Below are 25,123 nucleotides of genomic sequence, written 5' to 3' on the forward strand. Positions count from 1 at the left end.
CTGGGCGCAGTAGACAAGCCAAAGGGCAGTGCAGAGAACAAGGGCAGTTAAAAGATAAGTGCTTGGTAATTTTAAAAGGAAGTCATTGAGACTGTTTACTATAGGGGGGTGTCTTGTTATTTCCAGATTTGGAAGTGGAGGCCCCCCACTGCTTAGTTCTGAGAGCCCCCTGGGACTAAAACCTGTGGTTTTTGCTGTGTCTGGGTTTGGCTTGAGAGGATATGAAAGGGGCTGGAAAGGACCAATTCTTAGTAGGCCAGTGCCTACCAAATCTTGGAAGTTGCACTTGTAAGAAATCTTCAACAGTTTGCATAGATTTAGCTTTATCTTCCATCTTTTTTAGAACTTCTTCAGCCTTACTGCCAAACAGGCGGTCCTGATTTAAAGGAGCATCCAACAATTTAGCTTTAACATGATCAGGCAAAGACTGCACCTTAAGCCAAGCATGCCTTCTAAGCACAGACCCAAGCAACAGCAGCCCTGCAGGAGGCCTCTAAAGAATCAAAACCACATTGCAAAGTATGTTTTCCAACTTGTTCAGCAGAATGCATTAAATCCTGTAAATCTTTATTTTCCACACAGTCAGGAATCAACATCATTTTCTGTTTAAGCAGTCCAATAATATGCTGTTGATATTTTAACATATGAAATTGGCAGTTTAAAGCTCCGATTGCCAAGGATGCAGAAGTATAACCTTTTTACCCCATCTATCCAGTGTCCTAGAGTCTCTATCAGAAGGGGTAGGGTTTTTAGCAGTAGAAGCCTTAATGCCCTTGGGTCCCTGAGAAATGGTTTCTGGATCTGCAACAGGATTTTTGAAAAGGAACTTGTGGGACTCAGGAACCCTGTAGTACCGATCAGGTTTACTAGGAGCCGGAGGCAGGGAATCTGGGGCCAAACTGGATTCCGAGAACATATCAACAATGTCTAGTACAGGAGGTATAGCCAAAGGCCTATGCTGAGGTAGAAGGAAATCCATAAGCCTCTTTTTTTAATCAGAAAATGCCTGGCTTTCCCAGTGGAAATGCTCCCTTAAAGTATGTAAAGTTTCCCCAAAAAAAGAATCCTCAGGAGGGGAAGCAGAGAGAATGGAATCCTCTGCATCAGAATCCTCATAAGTAGGTATGGAGAAATTCAGTTCATTAGAAGAGTCAGAAGAAACAGAATCCTGATCAGAAGATTCATAAGCAAGCTCAGCCCTAGGCCTCTTGGGGGGGTTTGACTACCCCTGATTAGAGTTATTAGATCTTTGGCCATTTTTATCATTTGTTTTTTTAGGCATAAGGGCCTGAACATCGATTTTTTAGACATGGATCGAGATTTAGGGCTTGGTAATGAAGGAGGTGTCGTTTTAATATGCAAGTCTGTAGGCCTGAATACACACTCATAAGCCGGTGCCTGCACAGCGGCTCCGGACCCATCCAAGGTAGAGACATCCACGGGTTCCATAGTTAATGTATCTTGCGGCATACCGGACTCTGAATGGGTCTCAGTAGAGGCCTGCGAATCAGAAGTAGCGGGTATCAGGGGCTGCGAAAGCACCTCACCGAGTACCAGCAAACTGGCAACTGGCTTAGGAGAAGCGTCGTCGGCAGTTTTGGACCTTGACGGCCTGTCTCTATCTTTGCATTTTTTTTGGAATCCCGGTAGTCGAACAGCTAATCGACGACATTTCTGGATAATTAAACTGAGAACAGAAATGAGAGGCAATAATATAACTACGACAGATAGTGCACTGATTAAATAAAGCACAAAACTGACAGTATGGTACGTCGTGGTCAGGGCCTAGGAGAGGAACACAGTACGAATGAAAATCTTTGAGGTATTTGCTTTCCACAAGTAATGCAATTATTAACTTTTACTGACATTGGTAAGGAGCAAGAAAGGTTTCCCCAAAGGGGTACTTAACTAAGTTGAAGACTTCGGAGCTGAAACTCGAAAACGAAAATTTCAGGAGTCGGCCGACCGGCACTTGCGAACTGCTTCTGCTTTGGGCACTGCACGGCAAGAAAGACTGGTGTAATGGTGTCGGCTGCATGTTTTATACTCCTGACAATCTAACGTCATGGAAGAAGGGACAGCAACCGACGCAGGACCCACGACTTTGTTAATCAGGCCGACTGAGGGCAACCTGCCAGCAGATTACCCCAAATGCAATGACTGCAACAGTGAAACACAAAGAACATTGTGAACGCTGATTGATTTACAACATGCACGTTGACCAAAGACTTATACTAACTGAACAGCAACGGAGAACGGAAGAGCTCCGTTGGTGTTATCTCACTATGTTAAATGAGTTTAATATAGCGAGATATCTTAAAAAAAAAAAAAAAAGCAACAGAGATCTTCCTTTCTCCATTGCTTCCACACACACAGTTTTGATGTACTGCGTAACCATACGCATGCGCAGTACATCAGAACTGCCGCAGAATACTGGACAGCTGCAGAAGGGCAGCAAGGAGGCATTATACAATGCCATTATTTAAGAAAAGTAAGTATTTTTTTTCTTAAATAATGTCATTGTATAATAGCAATAACCCACTTCTGGGTGTGGGTAATGCTGGATTTACCAACGGTTGTCTTTGTTTGGCCACTCTGGCTTCACCCTCGTGACCAAACCACACCAATCGTGGGTAAATCCAGCATTACCCACACCTAGGCGTGGGTTATTGCTTAAATAAATCATACAATGTGCGTAAATGGAAAATTATTGATATGGTTGGTTTTCTATTAATGTATGTCTATGTCTTAAGTGATATTTTAATAAAGGTGTTAAAAATTTACAGTTCATTACTGAAAATGGTCCTTAGCAGTTCCAAAGTTTAAGCACCTTTAGTTGGCAAGGGGCACCTGCCAGGGATGTCCCCTTTCACCAACTCTCATCATGCATGTGAATGAGCTGCTACCACAATGGATAATTTCATTCCCTAATATCAAGGGCCAGGACCAGTTTATGTGTTCATTCTGTACACTTTGAATGAAGACTGTTGTGGGTTTTTTTTTCACCCAACCTGGACAAAGATACCCCTACACTGTTCCACATGTCCAGTCTTAAAGATGATTACCAGAAGTGAAATATTCTCAGCTATTCTAAAGGCTCAAGGGTTACATAGACTGAAATCCCTACTATCCTACAGATGCGGTAGTTCTCAGATTATACTACACATGCATTTAAGTCTTAAAAATATTATTCCAAACCAAAATAAGAAAGGTTCATAATCCAGGTACATAGATGGAGATTTCCTGGGCAGAATTAGCTCACTGAAGATGATGTTCTGCACAATGGCCTGCTACACATCAGTCCAAGCCCCTTTTCAGACAGAGGGGAAAAAAAATGACTCTGGTCCTCAACAGAATTCTACCACCATCCAGACAGAAACCCAAATAAAAAGTAACTAGCTTTAATAATTGGCTAAGTAGCTAATGTCATGCTAGGATGATCCAGTATGTAATAGCTTGGGCTTAAGATGATTGACAAGCCTACTTAATTTCTCAAGGGATGGCCCACACTTTTCATGTCATGGCTTCTTCATACTAGCCAAAGCCTTTGCAGTGCCCCATGCTTTTTTCCCCTCAGTAGACAAGTTCATTTTCTATACATCCCAACACAGCAAAAAAAAAAAAAAAAAAACACTTCACTAGATCACAATCCTGCAGACATCAAATATGCCCTACTCAATGTCAGAAGTCTAAGCAAGCAGTCTGCTCTCAAAACTTTAATTTCAGCATATCCATATTTGTGTAATCAGAGACATGGTTTCACTGCAATGAAAGTGCTTCCACTATATCAGGGTTCAGCACCTATCACTCTTTCAGAACTCCAGATAGCTACGAAAGAGCACATGTATTTGTTAAAGTCCCTCACACAGAGCCGATGTCCAAAACATTCCAATTACCACTTTATAGCTATACAGATCACCTTTTATGCCCTCTTGATTACCATGAACAATTTATAAATGGGCTATCTATTTAATGGAAGACAGTCAGCACTAATGTTAAGATTGCCCAACTGTTCCTTGACCCAATAAAAACATACCCACCAGGGGTCATAATGTTCTGAATCATGTTTAACATAGCTCACTTCTGCACCCCATGTACTGCACCAACATCCCTGGCTAATGACAATCAAAAAAAGCAGTGGTGGTATCTGTCAAAATCATAGGTTCATAGGTAGGTACTAGGCTATCGGCCCAAGGGCCTACGTAAGCCTAGCCAGCAAGGTTCCATAGCTTACTCCACCCAAGAAAGTTACTTTCCTGTGCCACTGTCCAGCAGACACACAGAAGTGATCCCCAGGGTGTATTTCCTATTTCCCATCCACTCATCAAGATTTTTCTTGAAGAGTGCTAATGAAGAACTTTGCTCGACATAGATGGGTAGCTTGTTCCAGAGTATAGGAAGTCTCTGGGACAGGAATCTATCCCTCCAGCACGTCCTGTTTATTGTGGTGACAAGGTTTAGGTCCCTAGAGCGTGCAGCTCGGAGAGATTGGGATTTCTTTAGGTGTAGTATGTCCAACAGCTCTGGGTTTGACATAGCTTTATATGTTAGGCAGAGATCACCGCGGAGTAGGCGATATGCTACGGAGTAAAGCTGGAGTTTTTTGAGGCAGTCAGTGTAGGGCATTTGTTTGAGGCCAGTAATCCTCTTTGTGAGGTACTTCTGTGGCTTTTCCAGCTGCTGCAGATGTCTTGTGAGGTACATTCCAAAAGGGGCATTGTACTCTATAATGGGTCTAATGAATGACGAGTAGAGGGGAACAATGACCTCTTTTTTCCTGGATGAGAACCCTTTCATGATTAGGTGCGCCATATAGAAGGACTTAAAGCAAACACCTTAAAAAAACTCCATGAAGAGTTCCCAAAATTCCACTGGAGCACCACACTCGATTCTCACTATATCGCATGAGCTTTGTTTACATTTACTAAGGTGCGCAGGCCCAAAAACAGTCCCTAATAAGTTCAAACATAACTGAAAATGTAAAAAAATAAAATACCTTGGTAGTTTACACAGAGAAAAAAATTACAATACAATAAAATACACTTGCAATTTTTGACCAGTCCACCTAAAACAGCTTCATTAAAAACTCAGGGAATAGCTAAAATAAAAAAATGAGATCATCAAAGCCAAACAAGAACTAAAAACAGCAGCAGAAACTAAGGATCACTGGAAACAATTCATCAACAATGTCAAGAAACTAAGAAGCACCCATCAATTCTGAGCTAATCCATAACTATAATATCCACTCTGACCCAAAGGAGACTGCCAACATACCCACATATAAATTTAATGCTAACTTCAAATGAGCTGCAGTCATAGAAATGCTATATGTCAAGGTTGCTCAACTTCTCCTCTCCAAGGATTATTACATATCAAATCATAACTGCCTTCGACAACAGTCAAAGGTACCGCCTGCACTGATAAAACTCCTGGATGTCTAATCACTAGCTGTAAATGCACCCTACTAGAGCCTCCCCTTAACATTTTCATTCCAGGCCTCAACACTGGCTATGTTCATGAAGCTTGGGAAAACAGCAATTGTAATGATCTTAATGCAAAGGTGGCCCCATCTCTGACCCTAGTAACTACAGACCCATTAGGCTATAGTCTAAATTTGCAAAGCTACTGAATGTATCATATGAGATTTTATAAACTTAAGATTCTGGAAATCTTGCCGGTCTGTGCCCTTATCAATTTGGCTTAATCAGGGGTAGGACATGCATACTCAACCTAGTAATGTACCTCTCCACTGTTCACATTTTAGCAGAATGTCCACATTTTTGCCTCATATTTTTCCCCCTTCCCTCATAAAATTTGTGACTTTCTGGCAAACTAGTAAGGACTGAATACAGTAAATAATGACAGGCATTCATATTTCATCTTTCAGAAAATGCATGGTAACACAAACCCTTTTATTATAGCAACTTTCTAAGAGCAAGCTTTAGAACTAATCTCTATTTCTTGGGGCCTTTAACCCCCATTATTTTTCGCTTTGTATAGACACACACACACACACACACACACACACACACACACACACACACACACACACACACACACACACACACACACACACACACACACACACACACACACACACACACACACACACACACCAATATCAAGACTGCAGTTACTGCCAGAAAAAAATATCTTCTTACATACATGAAACAGGTGGATATAAGGGGAGTGATGAAATTGTAGAAAAGGCTTGAGGGTCAACAAGGTACAAGAATGCAGGAGGAATGAGTGTTTGATGGGGGAAGAATTAACTGAGAGAGGTTGAAATTTTCAGAGTCAGGGGGCATGAGGATGGTTAAAGTCACATAATTAATGTAGAAGCACAGTAAGGAATATGGAAGAACAGCTTATGTGTAGGGCTCATCTTGGAGAGGGGGGGGGAGAAGTATTTGCAAACCTATCCCTATACTCTGGGTCTTACAGACACCTCTGTGGGGATGTTTAGCCATTCAAAGTCATGAAGGACTTTGTCCTCAATCTCCTACACCTTCAAAAAGCCCAATAGTGTCACCAACAATTGTAACAAGGATTTAAATCTTCAGTAACAAATAAGGAGGACATGCTAGTGTGATGGACTCCATCTCCCAAAGCAAACCGTGCCTCTGGAATAAACTAGCTAAACAGGGTGAAACCATCTTTACCTTTTATTCAGTCTTGATAACTGGATGGGTAGCCACAAATTCATCCAGGTCCATCTTATGTCACCCTTCCTGGATGAAGAAGGTGCCATATGATTAGTACTGGTAAGTTTTAACAGTCCTTAAGATTGATTTGTCTTGTAGATTTTATGATCCTAAATTGCATTTGGCTAGTATTTCCCCATATACACAATGGTTTTACCTATAAAAGTCACTCCTGCTGTTTAGTGAAATCACCCCACCTTGCGATGACTAGCAATCATGTCTCCTATAAGCTTTTTCGGCCAATACAATTGAATAGACACAGCCCCCTCTCCACACTGCCTGCTCTGCCAGTCTTCTTGGACAAGTCAGTCCAAATTAACAGCACACCCTCCTTCCCAATTCTCAGAACACTGTGTCTCCAGTACACAAATATATAATCAGACACTTTATATATACCTCATTACGCCAGAAAGTCTAACCATACAACTGCTGAACTACAGCAGTCACTAATCAAAAATACAGCACAAAGCATCGCCTAATGTGCAACCTCCTCAGCAATCAAGCATGAAGTAATGTGATCTAATAACAATGATGCAGATCTGAGCATGCTGGTGACGTCTCACAAATACTAATGTCACAAATTAATGAGAATTGCATCCAAAATGAGAGATCAGCCAGCTAGTTAAGTGGAAAAGTCCCCCCTTTTTAATGGACTACCAACAATTTTAAAATAAAAAAGAAAACGGTTTATGACCTGTAGTTCTAGCCATTTCCCACGATGATGGGATCAAATATTAACACCTTAGTTAAGGTATTAATGGTTCAAGAATAACAGGCTTCCCAGTACAATACAGATTCTTTACACTCCCTCACCAATATTCTACTGCATCCTTTTATTAATTAAATGCCACTCATTAAATTAAATCTACAATATAAATGTGGTAACTAAACATCATCATTCTACCCACCAAGACATAACTACTGAAATTCAGTGACGTGAACTCTCTCACTACTAAGGCAGGCCGCTGCATGACAAAGCAGTGAGCACAAATCGGATAGCTGTTTCTTCAGGGAAGTCACCAAGTGATGACGACTCACAGCAACTGATTTTTTTGTAGGGTAATAAAACCCCTGTAATACTTGCCAATAAGTCAAAAATATCTACAACTATATATAATGCACCAGAACTGTAAAGAGTCGCAGGCCATTAATTTATTATAGTTTTATTCCCTCTACTATCTGTACTTTAAGACAACTTTTGTGTAATGTTTAGAGATCAGATTGCAAACTATTATACAAACCTGGTAAAACGCAATGCCCTGAAGCATCAATCACAGTTTCAAATGTAGCATTGAGAAACTGAGTATGGATGGTGTCTGCGGGACCAACAGCCTTTATGAGTCCATCTCTGAAAGTACACAAGAAGAAAAAAGCTTGACAGTGTACATTACATTGTAACAGCTGCTAGCAAAACTTTAAAGACTGACAGAATAACTAAAAATATGTCTTAGGAGTTATTTACAATATTTACACTGCCATACTGGACCATATGAAGACAGACATGACTGAGCTCTCTGATTATGTGTCTCAGTCAGCTATGTCCCTAGCCTTAAGCAGCATTTTACCTTTGCCTAGGATGATACAGGATGATACCTCAGTTCGTTCTTTCGGCTTTTCCCGGTTAGGGGTCGTCATTGATTGGCAGTAGATTTGTATGGTGCCGAGGTGCCAGCCTGATGCCCAACCTTCAACAAAGGCAAGCCCATTCACACATGTCTTTCGAATGCCACTCGACCACGGGGAGGACATGAAGACTCCACACAGAAGATGCTCCGGCCGAGAATCGAACTACAAACAAAAAATGACAGACTTCAACAACTGGCTTAGTTTGTGGTGTCATTCAAAGGGGATCCAACATCTGTCAGCTTGGGATGACATTCTCGACGGACCTCGATGCTTTGCCGCAGATGGTCTTCCATCTGTCACCCATGGGATTTCGGTCACTGGCTAAGGCTCTTGCCACCTCCATAGTGCCTTTTTTAGACAATGTCACAAGAACAAAATTCCCAACGTAAAAATACCCTCAAGGTTGTGCTGCTAAACCTTAGAAGTCTAAACCAGAAACTGCACTCACTGGAAGCAGTCCTCACCTTGGAAGATGCTGATATTTGTGCAGTCACTGAGACCTGGTTTAAGGCTGTGGACAGCACCCTAGCTATTTCCATCCACAAACTGAAGGTGTGAGAACTAAAGAAGGGGGGGGGTGCATCAATATTCATTAAATATAAATAGACCTATTTGATTGGTTAAACAGCATGATTCCCTTGAATTACTTCAGGTGCAACTGACTGAAAGCAAGACCCCTCTTCAGGTCATTGCCAGCTATAGGACACCCTCCATCAGGACATCCAATCAGCCTACTTGGATCTGCTTGAGTCAATCAAGATACAACCAACACCCTGGTTTTGGGTGGCTTTAATTACCCATCCATTGACTGGATAAATTATACCAGTTCTAACTCACTTGCCCAAAGGTTCCTGGACTTTAACTCCAATGTCCTGGACCAGCTGGCTGACGCACCCACAAGGGGCTCAAACATCCTGGATGTGGTGCTCACCAACATGGGGGATCGCTGTACAACCCCTAGTGTGGCCATCCCCAGCAAGATCTGACCACAAATCAGTCTCACTAGAACTAACTATACAACACAAGACCCCCACTTAGCAACAACTAGACTAAAAAAACTTCCCCAAAACCAATTACAACCTATTGCACAACCGCATAAACAGCTTTACAGCCCCCGCCCCATTAATGGAACAGACACCTATGCTGAGTTATACCTCAATGCTTTATACGACCACCTGTACAACTGTATTGACTGTGCACAGTATCTTCAAGGAAAAACAAATCTGCCTGATGAACAGCTGCCATTAACAGGCTATACAATAGCGGAAAGAAATTGCTGCCTAAGAGTAGGAAGGAACAGTCTCATAAATGGAAATACTCCCTCCTCAACTTAAGCAAATAAGACTCCTAGTAAAGTCCTCCAAAGCCAACTACAAATCCAAATTAGCTTCCCTAACTAAGATGGCCACAATGCATTCTTTAGTTACATCCATAACCTCAAAGGTAAGACAGAGATTTGCGCTGAACTCACAGTTAATGTTACTATATATACATATAGAACTTGCGGACAAAGCAAGCCTGCTGGCTGACAGGTTCATTGAAAACTTCAGTGTCCCTACCACACACACCCCAAAGTATCCCCATCAACTGTCCCCCACCTAGTATCTCTGAGGAACAGGTCTTAAAACACCCTCTCCAAGGCCAAAAACACAGCCACTATGGGACCAGACAACATTCCAGGCTGTGTTCTACATGGGGTTAAAACAAGAATTAGCATCATCATTGGGCATGCTTTTCAATCAGAGCCTAAGCACTGGCTTTGTCCCAGCAGAATGGAAAACAGCTACAGTCATCCCTTTGCACAAAGGGGGTGCATCCATAGACCCCAGAAACTATAAACCCATTAGCCTGACCAGCCTTATCTGCAAGGCCATGGAACAAATCATCATGGACATTATTACAAAGACATAGGATATCTCCAAAAACTCAAACCCACCCAGTTTGGCTTTGTCAAGGGGAGATCATGTCTGTTAAACTTAGCAGACTTCTTCAATACAGTCACCAATGCCCTAGACAAAGGCAAATCTGTGCATATGGCCTACCCAGACTTAGTCAAGGCCTTTGACACAATCCCCCACTCAGACATTATTATTGACAATTTCACCCAGCTGGGTATCAACCCATATAATGTCAGGTGGGTTGCAAACTGGCTCACTGATAGAACTCATACAGTCAAAAAAAGGGGACTCCACCTCCTCCAGCAGACACGTAATCAGTGGTGTCCCACAGGGACTGGTTCTGGGACACCTACTGTTCAGAATCCACTTGTCCAAAATACAGGCTAAAACTAAAGGACTGTGGTTGACAAAGTTTGCTGATGACTGCAAACTGGAAGCAATCATTAAAACTCCTAGCGATCTCAACATCCTGCAAGGTCTTACGCAGACCAAAGTCATGTTCTTAAACTTAATGCAAAAAATGCATCATCCCCTTTGGCAAGGGTGATGTTCCTGCAAATTACCACATCAATAGCAGTACCCTTAGCACACAGCCAGTGGTGAGAAACTTGGGCACACAGGTCGACAGCAACCTTAACTTCAATCACCATGTCTCCACAGTGGTAAGAAGGGCATTTTATATTGCTCATCTCATAATTAAGGGCACTACCTCCAAAAAAGAGAGGTTATAACCCCCCCCCCCGTACTCTTCCCTCATCAGGTCAATAATAAGAGTACAATGCTCCCTTTGTTATGTTCCTTTCCAAACACCTGTAACAATTGGAGAGACCACAATGACTCCTTAGAAAGAAAATTCAGGGTCTTCAAGATCTGTTTTATGTGGACAGACTGAAATCATTGTCACTTTACGCTGTGTCGTACAGACTGCTCAGAGGTCCCTTGCATATTGAGCAACTTCTGAGCCAGCTTTAATGGAAATGCTGCACATTCACAAATCAAATGGCATTGGGGGGGGGGGGTGGTCAATCGCTCAAAAGGACCTTAACCTGGTATGTGACATCAACAGAACTTGCTGGAGAGACAGATTTGTCTCACAGAGGTTGCCCCACCTTTGGAACAAGTTTCCTATTCATATTAAACAAAGCACCTCGTTGGCCCTATTCAAGTGTAATTTGGATGACTGGAAGGGTAACCGGAAATTCACACCAGGGGTTCCACCTGTGTCCCTCTTGGACAGGGGCAATAGATGCTGATGTTAGTGTCTGCTTGAACAAGACACCTTTTGGAACATGGGTTGAACTTGATTAGGCTTGTAAGGGCCCTGGGGCCATTAGCCTAGTAACCACCTATGATCTGACGATACTGCAGTGATGACAATGTAAACAATGGCATTTTATTAACGCATTACACATTTTTTTCTTCTACAACTGTCCCTTTTGATAGCCACCACTGACAAACCACAAACCAGTCCATTTACCTTACCTAGTAGCAAAACAGGTTTTCTGCAGACAATGAACACCAGCGCATGCAATCTAAAAAAGACATCTAGAAAAAATTACAAAAAGAAAGAAAGCAAAAATAAGCATCGTCTCTATAGTCCCTTCATAAGGATGCAACAGCTCAAGAAAAAAAAAACATAGCTTAGTTAAGATACTATAAGACCAAGTCTGCAGGACATGTCAGTCCAACTATAACATTTCGACATACAATAAATGCCCTTCCCCAACACCCCTTTTGGTATGTACCTCACAAGACCTCTACAACAATTGGAAAGGCTGCAGAAATACCTGACAAAGAGGATTACCGGCCTCAAACAGATGCCCTATGCAGACCGTCTCAAAAAACTCCAGCTTTACTCCGTCACATATCGCCTACTCAGAGGTGATCTCTGCCTAACATACAAAGCTATATCAAACTCATAGTTGTTGGACATGCTCCACTTAAAGAAATCCCATTCCCTCCGAGCTACACACTCTACGGACCTAAACCTTGTCACCACAATAAACAAACATGCCGGAGGGATAGATTCCTGTCCCAGAGACTTCCAATACTTTGGAACAAACTACTTATCTATATCAAACAGAGTTCCTCATTAGCACTCCAAGAAAAATCTTGATGACTGAATGGGAAATAGGAAATTCACCCCGGGGATCACCTCTGTGTCTCTGCTAGACAGGGGCACAGGAAAATAATTTTCTTGTGGTGAAAGCCAGGGTACCTTTTTGGCTAGGCTTATATAGGCCCTAGGGCCAATAGCCTAGTACCTACCTATGAACCTATATGAACCCTTTAACAAAAAGGAGCATTGTAGGGGACCACCTTCATTTCTTCTTCAGTCGAGAAGCTCTTAGTGAAATGTCAAAGAAAATGAGGTAATAAACAGTGTAAACGTGCAATAACTATACGCTAACACTAACAGTATACAATTATTGTTCATCTACAATATAACAGTGTAAATGTGCAATAGCTATACATAAATGATAACCAGTTACTAACATTCACTCTATCTTATTTGCCCCCTAAAAGAAACTCAGTGGGGAAGGGGGTATTCAAACAGCTACAAAAATCACTGGTGCCAGGGTTGTAACTGCCTTTTTTCTGGTATTGAGGAAGGTACAGTAGCTGGATTTGCTTTATGTTTATTTATCCTCTGTTGACTGAGTTAGTCCCACTAGGCTAGTTGCCTCTTTTTAGGAGGTTGTCCAAGGTGGTATTTATACAACTAGTGGAAATCTGGCCAGGGCATCAGGGAACAACTTCTCTTTTCAATTGGTGCAGTGAAATCTTTTATATCCACCCAAGCTACCACCTATTCAAGCAGATGGGTCTTCGGTTTAACATCTTGAGTTCAGCACCCTAACGCTGCACTGCAGTGTCAGCAATCCAGTCACCTGGAATGGGAATAGAACCTGCAGTCAAAGGTGAGTATGATTCATGCTGCACTACTGACACTGCTTTAAAGTTACACAGACTATCAAACAGAAATCCATGCTGTCTAACAAATCTGTTTTGGGTGGGTGGTCATGAATCAGGATTCCTGCCATTTCAAATGAGCAAATCCTGAAAAGATTCTAGCAAAGGTGAGACTGTCCAAGACTGTCATTCCCAGTCATCAGCCAGAGAATTTTTCCCTTAAAAACCTCTTTACTACCTGAACCATAATATTCCTTCATTAAGTTTATGGTTTCTGAAAACATTTTATTTGCCTGTGGGTACTGTGTGTGTGTTGGGGGGGTGCTTAGATTAACACAGTCTAGGATCACACAAACAGAAAGCCAACATAACTGCTTCTATAAAAAAGTTCTTCCAACCTGAAGTACTAGGGTGGATGCAGTTTTTTTTTTCTGTGAGAATGCTGCTGCACAGATAGAAAACCTTGGGGATGGAAACCAACATCTGATGACCTCTGATTATGATCTGAAATCAGAAGATGCTGCATAACAAAAGTCATACAAATGCTGTGCTAGAAAGTCATCTGATGTCATGCTTGGCCTGGCTCATGCACCGCTTGTGGTCCTGTTGAAGGATCAGCACCAATTTTAACAATAATGGTAGTTTGGGAGTAAACCATTCATACCTGCTTTTCTGAGGATTCCCTCACCACTGGATGACTTTGTAATCTAGCAGCTGTTCTCTCCCCTTAACTAATGAAATCCTTCTCTACCTACATCAATAAAGGGAGATTCAAAGTTTCCTCATTTTGAAAAAGGAACTTTCATCGATGCCGGTACACCTGTTTTAAAGGCTGCATTTCTCTGCAGCGTGTCACCATTTGAGCCAACATGGAAGGAGCCTTTTTTGAAATCTTTTTTTACATTTTTGTCAGGTTTTGCTTTCTAGTCTACATGCACCAAGTTAACAGCTTCTGATTTTCCTTCTGACTTCTTACATTTTCCCTCACAAAACTGGGTAAAACTTGATTCTACACTGTACAGATTCACAAAATGAACTTGAATAAAGACATTACATTTAAGAAGAAAAATATTATGGTTTGTCTACTACAACCACGTTTGCTTCTTAAGCAGTTGCACATTACAACACTTTCATAAATAGCAGAACTCAATATATCATTTCCTGGACACAGGATGACTTGGAATTTTGGACAAGGAAAAAATAAATCAAGTGAATGATCAAACTGTAGAATCAACCAAATGGACAGTGTTTGTGAGAAGAGAGCAGAACAGAAATTTGCACACAAAGCTTATAAGCAATGTCTGTATTTTTGGTCTGGATCTGTAAAAAAGTTATCAGATATGGTTGCTTTAAATACTCATTCCTACAAAGAGAGAGAGAACAATAATTAATTTCCATCAGACAAGAGGGATGCTTCACAAAATTAGCAGTGTGAAAACAAATCAGTTTACAACTCCGATCCTTCAACACAAACTTCAGAGACAAATACAATGTGTGACTGAGTGTGTATGTGCAACAGAAATTGAACACAAGTTTGGAGAGTGGGTTATGACCTGTGAAAAAGTGAAGTCTCTTTTACAATGACAAATTAGAAGCTAAGTTACTCAACTAGAAAGAGAAAAACATTCAAACTCATCAGTTCAAGTCACCTAGTCAGACACAAGACATGGAGATGCCTTAAGTAATCTTCTTAAAAAGACAATGCCGGTTCTGTGAAACAGCTTTTACTAGGGAGAACATTCATTAGATTATTTGTTTGGACAACAATTTTCTAGCTTTAAAAATGTGAACAAACAATGCCAGGTTGAACTGGGCTTATTAGGTCGTGCACCATGTGGTAAGTGTGTGTGTTAAAATTAGAAGTTATGTACCTACTATAACGTTCCATGTTAGTTGTCTTCTTCTCGCCTTCTTTCTTACTGGATGGGTTCGGAGCCGATCCTCGGCTCCGACTCGGCCACTCTAAAAGCTCGTGAGCTAGTTCCACCAGCTCGAGGCTCCCCTATATCCCACAATGCTAGGCGGTAACTCCTCAGATCTCGTTTGTAAGCTAGGCCCAGCTAGGAAAAAGTTCCATCAAATGGAAGAAAATGGATAACCCACCTCTATAGGATGCCTAAAGGGTGTCCTAAACCGGACTGAAGATATATATATATAGATATATATATATATATATATATATATATACACATATATATATATATATATACACATATACATATATACATATATACACATATACATATATATACATATACATATATATACAGGTGGTAGAAAAATAAAGGTCACAAACAAACTCCTCTAGGTCTGTCCAGGCTAGGGGGAAGGAGGGTGGGACGCAAGAAAGAAGGCGAGAAGAAGACAACTAACATGGAACGTTATAGTAGGTACATAACTTCTAAATGTTAAGTTGTCTATCTCGCCTTCATTCTTGCTGGATGGGACCGCGTCCCTAGCACCTTGTCCCGGTTGGCCTATCGGAACAGACTCTTGAGTACAGAGGAACTAAAGTTAACTCGGCCTCTAGAGGCTAAGTCCAACTTATAATGAGAAATGAAGGTATGGGGAGAAGCCCAAGTAGCTGCTGCACAAATGGAATTAATAGGCAGTCTGTCTTGGAAAGCTATAGATGTAGCTAAAGCTCTAGTTGAATGAGCCCTGGGTTTGGTTGGCAATTGTTGATGTCTGATCTCATACACAAATGTAATCAATGAAGTAAGCCATCTAGAAAGAGATACTTTAGAAACTGGAAGGCCCATTCTGCCTTCTGCATAGGAAACAAACAGTTGATCAGACTTCCTACATTGTTTGGTCCTGTCCAAATAGTACCCAAGTTGGCGATGAACGTCTAACCAATGCAATTTTTGTTCTGATCTGTTGGAATAGTTAGGAAAAAACACAGGAAGATCAATGGCTTGATTCAAATTTGCCGGAGAAACTACTTTAGGCAAAAAGGAGGGGTTGGTACATAAGGACACCCTATCCTTATGAAACAAAAGATAAGGGGATCGACTACACAGAGCATGAATTTCAGAGACTCTTCTGGCTGAAGTAATAGCTACCAAAAAGAGAGTCTTCCAAGATAGCAATTTCATTGAGCATGAAGCCGAAGGTTCAAAGGGGGGAAGAATCAAGGATGTCAGAACTAAGTTGAAATCCCATAGAGGAGGAGGATCCCTGATAGGAGGTTTGAGGAGAAAAACTCCCTTTAAAAAGGCCTTGCAGAGTTTGTGAGACATAATGGAGAACTCTGAGATTCCAACATGAAAGTTGGATATAGCTGCCAATTGAACCTTGATGGTAGAAGGAGACGAACCCGAGTGGAAAAGTTCGGCTAGAAAATCTAGAACTAAATGAATGGAAGCAGTGAAAGGATCTATATCCTTTGAATGCGCCCAATAGGAAAAACGTTTCCATTTACTATGATAAATCTTCCTAGTGGAAGATTTATGAGAGGCTATTAAAATATCTCGAACTGAGTGAGATATTAGGGGAAGCCTGACTAGAGTTGGAATTGGAGAAACCATGCCGTGAGGTTCAGAGAAGGAAGGGAGGGAGCGGTGCAACTGACCCGACTGGTGGGTCAAGAGGTCTGGAACTGGGTCCAGATGCCAGGGTTGCTCCAGCAGATAACGGTGAAGAAATGGGAACCAAATCTGTCAAGGCCAGTAAGGGGCAATGAGGATCATGGAAGCTTTCTGAGCGATGGCTTTCTGTATTAGTTGAGATATCAGCGGAAAGGGAGGGAAGGCATACAAAAGTCCCCGGGGCCAAACGTGGACTAGAGCGTCTCTGCTGGGATGGCCTGGTTGGGGAAAGAGGGTGAAATAATCGTCGCACTTGCTGTTTTGGGGAGTAGCGAAAAGGTCGCAGCAAGGCCGGCCCCACTTTGAAAGATTTTGTCCAACACTGAATTTTTCAGAGACCACTCGTGAGGCATGAGAATAGCTCTGCTCAATTTGTCCGCAATTACATTGGACTTCCCGGGAATGTGCATTGATAACAGAAACCGCTGAGAAGAAATCACCCATTGCCATAGTCTGAGTGCCTCTCGACATACGGGGTAGGATCTGGTTCCGCCCTGTTTGTTGATGTACCACACTACAGACATATTGTCCGTCTGAATTGCTATAGTCCCTTTGGGAAGAGAGTCTTGTAGGGCTTGCAATGCTAGAAGCACTGCTCTCATCTCTTTATGTGCAAGTGGCGTTCGAAAGGTTGCCTTATGCCCTGGACCGTCCTGCCCTGGTAATGCCCCCCCCCCCCACCCGATCAGGGAGGCGTCCGTTGTCAGTGTAGCAACTGGAGGGGGAGGAACAAAAGGTCTTCCTAGGAAGAGCTGGGGGGATGTGATCCACCAAGAAAGATGATCCCTGCACGATTGTGTTATCGCAATGGCATGGGACATTGGAAGTTGTTGGTACGACCATTGAGTGAAGAGTATCCATTGTAAAATTCTCATATGGAAGAGTATCCATTGTAAAATTCTCATATGGAACCTGGCTAAAGGAAGAAGAGGGATAGCAGCCGCCATTAACCCTAAGACCTTCAGGACTAGTCTGACTTTGATTTTGCTGCTTTGCAAGACAAGAGAGACTTGTCTGTGTATGTCCGCTATTCTCTGCTCTGTGAGTCTGGCTGACATGCTGACTGTGTCTAGATTTGCGCCCATGAAGGTAATAACACGACAAGGCGACAAAACAGACTTTTCGTAATTTATTGAAATGCCTAATGTCTGACGTGTGAAGGGTATAGTCTCTGGCAAGAAGCAGAAGATGCTTGGTGGGGGCTGTAAGGAGCCAGTCGTCTAGATATGGAAACACCTGGAATCCTTGATGTCTCAGATGAGAGGCGACCACTGCCATACATTTGGTAAACACTCGGTGGGCTGTAGTGAGACCAAAGGGCAGGGCCCTGAATTGAAAATGACTGGTTCCCAGCCTGAAGCGGAGAAAACTCCTGGAGCGTCTGCTCATTTTGATGTGGTAGTACGCATCCTGGAGATCTATAGAGCACATCCAGTTGTCCCGCCCCAAAAGGGGTAGAATGGACTGCAGCGTGACCATCTGAAATTCTGTTTTCTTGACAGACTTGTTCAAGTTGCTGAGATCCAAACTGGGTCTCCAGTCCCCTGTTTTCTTTGGGACCAAAAAGAATTTGGAGTAGATTCCGGATCCTTGTTGGTCTGCTGGAACTGGCTGAATGGCTCTTTTTGCAAGCAGCTTTGATATTTCTAAAGCTGCTTGCCCCCTTTGACTGGGTGGAACGTCTGGAAGGGATTTTTTTGCTTGGTTTGGAATGCGAAGGAACGGGATTGTATAGCCTTCGGAAATGATGGTCTGTACCCACTTGTCTTGAGTTAGGGATTGCCAGGCTTCTGGGTACAGAGATAATCTTCCCCCGACTGCCTCCGAAGGTGGACAGTCGGGCAACACCTCAGGGATGCTGAAAGGGCTCGTCGGAAAAGGTTTCTCAACTGCCCTGATTCTGCGGGCCCCCTCTGCCTCTAGGGCGGCATCTACCATTATTGTTCCCCCCTCTGCCTCTAGAGGGGAACCGACTCTGTTCGTCATGCAATGCTCCTTGAGATTGTTTGCGGAACCACATCTTTCCCCCCTTCTGGCCTTTGGGGTAAGGCCTAGAAGGGGTAGATAAACGGACTCCAACGGCAGAAAGAGTCTTGCCTTCCGTCTCTCACCTAGTCAGGGTTTCCTTCACTTGAGGACCAAAGAGGGATGATCCATCAAACGGGGAGTTAGTAAAGGATGCCTTGAAAGGGTCCGCAAAATTACATAGCCGCATCCAGGCGTGCCGACGTAAGGCCACACCTGTACCTGCCGCTCTACTCGCTCCATCAGCCACGTACGAAAGGAGGCGCATGGAGGAGTTCACTATTGAACTGAGGGTAGCCAGCTGAGAGTTCATCCTGTCCTGAAAACCCGCAGCCGTTGGGTCCTTTAACATTTCACTCGCTTCCTTGATCAAATCTCTCTGGAGACGAGGGAAATGACACAGGTAGTTCAGCGAGCGCATAGAAAAGGTCGCTGACGAGAACATCCGCTTCCCGTACCTGTCCATAGTCCTAGACTCCTTGTTAGGAGGATGGACAGGCACTGAAGGATCTGCTAGCTCCTTCTTGGTGGCTGCAGCCACCACCATAGCATCCACAGAGACGCCTTTGGTCAAAAACTCCTTGTCCTTGGGGGCGGTGATAAACTTTGAAGGTCTCCTGGGGGTGGGATCCACAGAGTCAGGAGCCGTCCAGGCCTTCTTTGCCACCACTTGCATAAGGGGGTCAAAAGGAGGGGACACCCAGGAGGTGGAAGGGCGAGAGCCAAACGCCTCAAGATACACAGATTCATCCTCTGAAGGGTTGAGGGCTGGCCAATTCCCCCTCTGTTTTAAGATCTCGAGGATGTCTGCAAAGGAGACATCTTCAGAGGGGGAACGAGGGGAACCTTCAGAATCCTCTAAATCTGTGTCAGAGGTGACAGACTCAGGGGAGTCGATGTGCTTCCTCTTGCACTGCCTCTTCCTAGGAGGCTCCCCTACCGGGTCAGGAGAGGCCTCAGAAGAGGAGGAGATCCCCACTGGGGATACTTGAGGAGCTGGCTCTCTGCGATCCAGGATGAGAGAGTGAGCAGAAATCACCGGAGGCACCGTGGAGGGGGGGGGGCAGATGGAGCTGACTGTGGGGTTGAACCAGGTTCTAACACGCTCCTCATGACCTCGAAGGCACCCCTGTCAGGCAGGGCCGGAGGTCTCCGCTCCGAAAAGCTGAAAACCTCCCCCGGCACCGACAGTGATGGCTCAGAGGCCGATGTCGGAGCCGAACTCACCAGCGCCATAGCACCGAGAGGGAGAGCGGGGTCGGACAAGGGTCTGATGCCACTCGCCCCCTCGGAGCTGACGAGGGAAATCCGGCGCCGAGATTCCTCCAAGGAAGAAATTGGAGCAGACGACGGTACTGTAGACAAAGGTATCGGTTCTGATGCAGCCACAGTCTCGGGTCCGAGCCGCCCTGGCTCCGAACTCACAGGAGTCGGAGGAGGAATATTCTGAATGATGGGATTACCCATCAACTGTTGAGTCGGGCTTTGAAGCATCTGGGCCAGTGCCTCGGACTTAAGAAGTTGACTCACTACTCTCTGAAGGTCATGATCAGAAAGTCTCAACGACCTAGAGGAGTGAGATCTATGGCTCCGTTCAGACAGCAATGGAGATGCTGAAGCTGAATGAACGGAGCCGATAGATGGTGACCGGGAGGTTGGTTCCGACAACCTGATCGGAGCAGACTCACCAATGTCGCCGAGGAAATAACAGGTACAAGAGTTCGAGAGTTATCGGCTCCGGCCGGAGCCGATGTTCGAACAGCCTTCGAAGCCCCAGAAGACGACTCAGAGACCGGAGCCAACAGTCTGGTAGGCTTCGAGGGTTTCCCCGAAGACTGAGTCGGGGGACCCTCAGGCTTCAATAAGCCCCTCAGAATGAGCTTATTTTTGCGCTCCTGCAGGACTCTAGGGCTGAAGCCATGGTAAACAGCACATGAGTCCTGCAGGTGCAAAGGTCCCAGGCAGTACACACAAGAAGTGTGACCGTCTGTCAGAGACATCTTCTGACAGCACGAGTCACACTTCTTAAAGCCTGAGACCTTTGAGTCCTTAGACATGTCTAATAAAAGAAGTGTAACCACACAAACACACACACACCGATTACACTTAGAAATTAATTTAAACGAAATTAAATTAAGTTAGACAAATAAATCCCTACAAACACAGTCACTCACTACTAGGATGGGAGTGACTGGGCCTAAGGCCCAAGGGAAAAAATTTTTAGTGAGTTTTAGGAAAAAGGGAAAAATTTACTGGGAATGGGATGGGACTACTCACAGTATAACACTATTTAGAAAAACTAACTTAAAAAGGGGAAAAAAGCTAAGAAAAAACTAGTTTCTTTTCAAAAACTAACCTGAGCCAGTAGGAACGCACCTCGATCGCTGTAGCGGCAAACGAGATCTGAGGAGTTACTGCCTAGCATTGTGGGATATAGGGGAGCCTCGAGCCGGTGGAACTAGCTCTTGAGCTTTTAGAGTGGCCGAGTCAGAGCCGAGGATCGGCTCCGAACCCATCCAGCAAGAATGAAGGCGAGATAGACAACTTAACATCTAATTGTACAATGACCCCCATTAATATTCCAAAACATGCACGCTGATTGGCCTGCGTGCCCGTTGTAAATCCCACAATATACCAACAGAAAAAGGTCCCGCCCTGACCTTTTTCCGTTGGTATAAAGTTCTCAAAACATATTTATTTATTTTTAACACCTATAAAAAAAAAAAAAGAAAGAAAAAAACTGAGCAACTGAGACTTTCTTTTCTCCATTTCTTCCGTTTCAAAGCACTGATGTACTGGGTATGTGTGGGACGCAAGTCCCATACGCATGCTCAGTACATCAAAACAAGGAAGCAGTATACCACAACCAGTGGAAGAAAAGTAAAGTAATGTGCCGTTATACAAAGACATTATTTAAAAAAAGTAAGTATTTTTTTCTTAAATAATGTCACTGTATAATAGCAATAACCGACTCCGTGGTTGTGGTATACTGAAGATTTACCCACAGTTGGCTTTATTTAATCACTCGGGCTTCACCCTCATGATTAAACCACACCAACCGTGGGTAAATCTTCAATATACCACACCACGTCGTCTGTTATTGCTTAAATATTTTACTTTTGTCAATGCTGCTTACTCTTTTGAAATAAGGAGTTTTATTACTTGCACTACATCCTGGATCACATATATGGTATATGCCACTGTGGTAATTTAATTTTTGTTGGTCAAACTTTTATGCCATGGAAATTTCACTTAGCTGTAGATTTAACTGATGACACAGAGAATGTAGCCCTTTGTATAAACATCAGTTACATCATACTACACAAAAGTTCTCTTATTTGGTGCAGATTTAGTATTAGGCAACCTTTTAGTCCTCCAAACATGCTATTTTGAACCATATGGAAAAAATGCATTGCCAACCTAGGTGCTTTGTTAAAACCAGGTTTAAATAAATAATTTTTATATTTAAACATACATATATGATATGATTTTATTATTGCGTAAACTATTGAATTTCTATATGCCGAGCAATAAATTTAAACATACATATATGATATGATTTTATTATTGCGTAAACTATTGAATTTCTATATGCCGAGCAATAAATGTATGATTTTTTTTTTTTATTTAATAACTATGTCTAGCTAAGTCACTAGATGGCGTGTAAGCAGTTTTGTATAGAAGTTTATATGTTCAAGCTGTTTAAGCTTTGATTGGATGGAAGCAGCAGCAGCTGTACTGGTAGGGTGTTCACACAACATTGAGAATGCAGTCTTGGTGCCTTTCTGGGGTCAGGATGGATAGATAAGTCAGCAAAGGAGAGTAATATTGCTTAAACTGAATTCATCCTCAAGTCTTGGTGAGTACCTTCATGAGGTAGACCATGTTTTTCACAAAATCTCACCAAGGCAACACAGATATATAGACTGTATTTATATAGCATACATAGTACAGTTGTGTACACTTACCATAAATGTAGATGTTAGTGTATTCACTGTTGTACTAATTACATTTGGGTAATCTGCTTGCAGGTTGTCCTCAGTCGGCCTGAATAACAAAGTCTTGGGGCCTGTGTCAGTGTTGCTGTCCCTTCTTCCATGATGTCAGGCCGTCAGGGGTATAAAACATGCAGCAGACGCCATTACATCAGTTTTTCTTGCCCCAGATGTCAGGTGCCCACCTAATGGGGAGCAATTAAACATAAAAACACAAAGGTATACCTCCAACAAAAAAAGCAAATACACCAAAAAGGCTTTTAAGCATAGCAAAGGGAAGTAGAGGTATAGCCAAAAGAAGTTAGGGGGCAGGAGGGAGGGTAACAAAGACTGCAACAGTGAATACACTCATCTACATTTATGGTAAGTGTACACAACTGCACTATGTTCTTCGTGTTTCACTGTTGCAGTCATTACATTTGGGTAATTTCCTAAAGCTATGGTTGGGAGGAGGAGTTTAGATAGCATTAGGGCTAGCTATAAGGCCCTGCAAGACTATAGTGGCAAAGACAGCTCTGGATTTAGAGAACACTGGCAAATGATAATGCTTGGTGAAAGTATGTACAGAACTCCAGGAAGCAGCTTCTAGGATGTCCCTGGTAGGAACGCCTCTGAGAAAGGCTGTAGAAATAGATGCAGCCCTGGTGGAGTGAGGTCTGATCCCCTGGGGGATAGGTTTTCCATGGTGCTTATAGCAGAAATGAATGCAATGGCTTATCCATTTAGAAATGGTTTGTTTTGAAATAGCCCCCCCCCCCATGCATAGTCTGATGCATATGTTAAGGTTTGGGCGGCAGGGGGTGGTGTGAAAGGAAGTCCCTTGTTTTGGTGGCAGGCCTCTGCCCACCAAAGGAACTCTAGGTGCAGGCAAGGTATGATAGGAAAGTACAGTTTTGTACCTACCATAAATGTAGATGCTCGAGGATCTACATTGCTGCAGTCATAACCTGTGGGTAGTCCGCTGTCCTCGGTCGGCCCGAATACCAAAGAGCTAGGCTGGCGTCGGTCATTGTCGCCTAGAGCTGACGTCAGTATGTAGTAGTACTTAGGCTGAGGATATGGCGTCGGTCATGCGCTTTTCTTGCCCCAGATGTCAGAAGGCCTAAAAATGAAAGGCCAGAGCCAAAATAGTAAATGCCCAACAACCACCAGTGTGGAAATAAAAAGTACCCCAAAAAGAAACCCAGCAACCACAAACTATAGAGGGGAAGGAGGGAGGGATAATAGGACTGCAGCAATGTAGATCCTCGAACATCTACATTTATGGTAGGTACAAAACTGTACTATGTTCTTCGTTTCACATTGCTGCAGTCATAACCTGTGGGTAGAATCCCACAGCAAAGGAAAAGGGAGGCTGGCAAACTAAATAGTATTAGGAGCTGCTAACATGCCCTGTAAAACTGCAGTGGCAAACCCAGCCCTGGACTTGGAATAAAGAGGGAGATGGTAATGTCTAGTAAAAGTATGTACTGAACTCCAAGTAGCTGCCTCCAAAATATCCTTAGTAGCTACCCCTCTCAAAAAAGCAGTAGATGTGGCAGTAGCCCTAGTAGAATGAGGTCTGATCCCAGCAGGAACATTCTTCCCATGATGAAAATAACAAAAAGCAATACATTGACCAATCCACTTAGAAATAGTCTGCTTTGAAACAGCTTTCCCTTGTGAACCCAAAGCAAAGGAAACAAATAACTGTTGAGCCTGTCTGAACTCTTTAGTTCTGCTCAAATAATAACGAAGCTGCCTGTGGATATCCAAAGAATGCAAGACTTTTTCCCCCTTATTTTGGGGATCAGCATAAAAAGTAGGCAAATGAATAGACTGGTTCAAGGCCACATTAGAAATCACTTTAGGCATAAAAGTAGGGTTAGTACGCAAAGAAACTCTATCCTTATGGAATATCAGAAAGGGTTCAACTGCCATGAGTGCCTGCAATTCAGATACCCTCCTAGCAGAAGTAATGGCCAACAAAAAAGCAGTCTTCCAAGACAAAAACTTCAATTCAGACAAGGAGGTAAAGTAAGCTTCTCCAACACAAAATTGAGAACACAAAATTGAGATCCCAGGAAGGAGTAGGAGCTCTACGTGGGGGTCTTATATTTTTTGCCCCTCTAAGAAATTGTTTGAACAAAGGGTGAGAAAATAAAGGAGGGTCACAATCATAGTGAGCAGAAATGGCTGCAGCATGAACCTTCACAGAAGAGAATGACAAACCCTTGTCTAGTAATTCAGTAAGATACTGTAGTGCAAAACTCAAATTAGGTACTGAAACATCAAAGCCCTTTGCTGTGCTCCAAAGAAAAAATCTCCTCCATTTATCAGCATAAACTTTTCGAGTACTAGGCCTCCTGGCTTCCAAAATGACATCTAAAACC

The 25,123-nt window shown here is 43.0% G+C and overlaps 1 protein-coding gene across 2 annotated transcripts in view; it reads right to left on the reverse strand.

Annotated features, from left to right (window-relative positions):
- Positions 1–25,123, reverse strand: part of AMDHD1 (amidohydrolase domain containing 1) — an 868,564-nt gene that overhangs the window by 740,512 nt on the left and 102,929 nt on the right. For both annotated transcript variants that reach the window (XM_044087629.1, XM_044087628.1), the window contains exon 2: positions 7,946–8,052. Coding sequence is in view for 1 of the 2 variants with exons in the window: in XM_044087628.1 (XP_043943563.1) it covers positions 7,946–8,052 (107 nt within the window). In the remaining variant the exon portion in view is untranslated. The remainder of the gene's footprint in view (positions 1–7,945; positions 8,053–25,123) is intronic.

Source organism: Protopterus annectens, chromosome 11.part0 (genome assembly GCF_019279795.1).
Source record: "Protopterus annectens isolate FY-2018-M chromosome 11.part0, PAN1.0, whole genome shotgun sequence".
In the NCBI taxonomy this organism is placed as follows: domain Eukaryota; kingdom Metazoa; phylum Chordata; order Ceratodontiformes; family Protopteridae; genus Protopterus; species Protopterus annectens.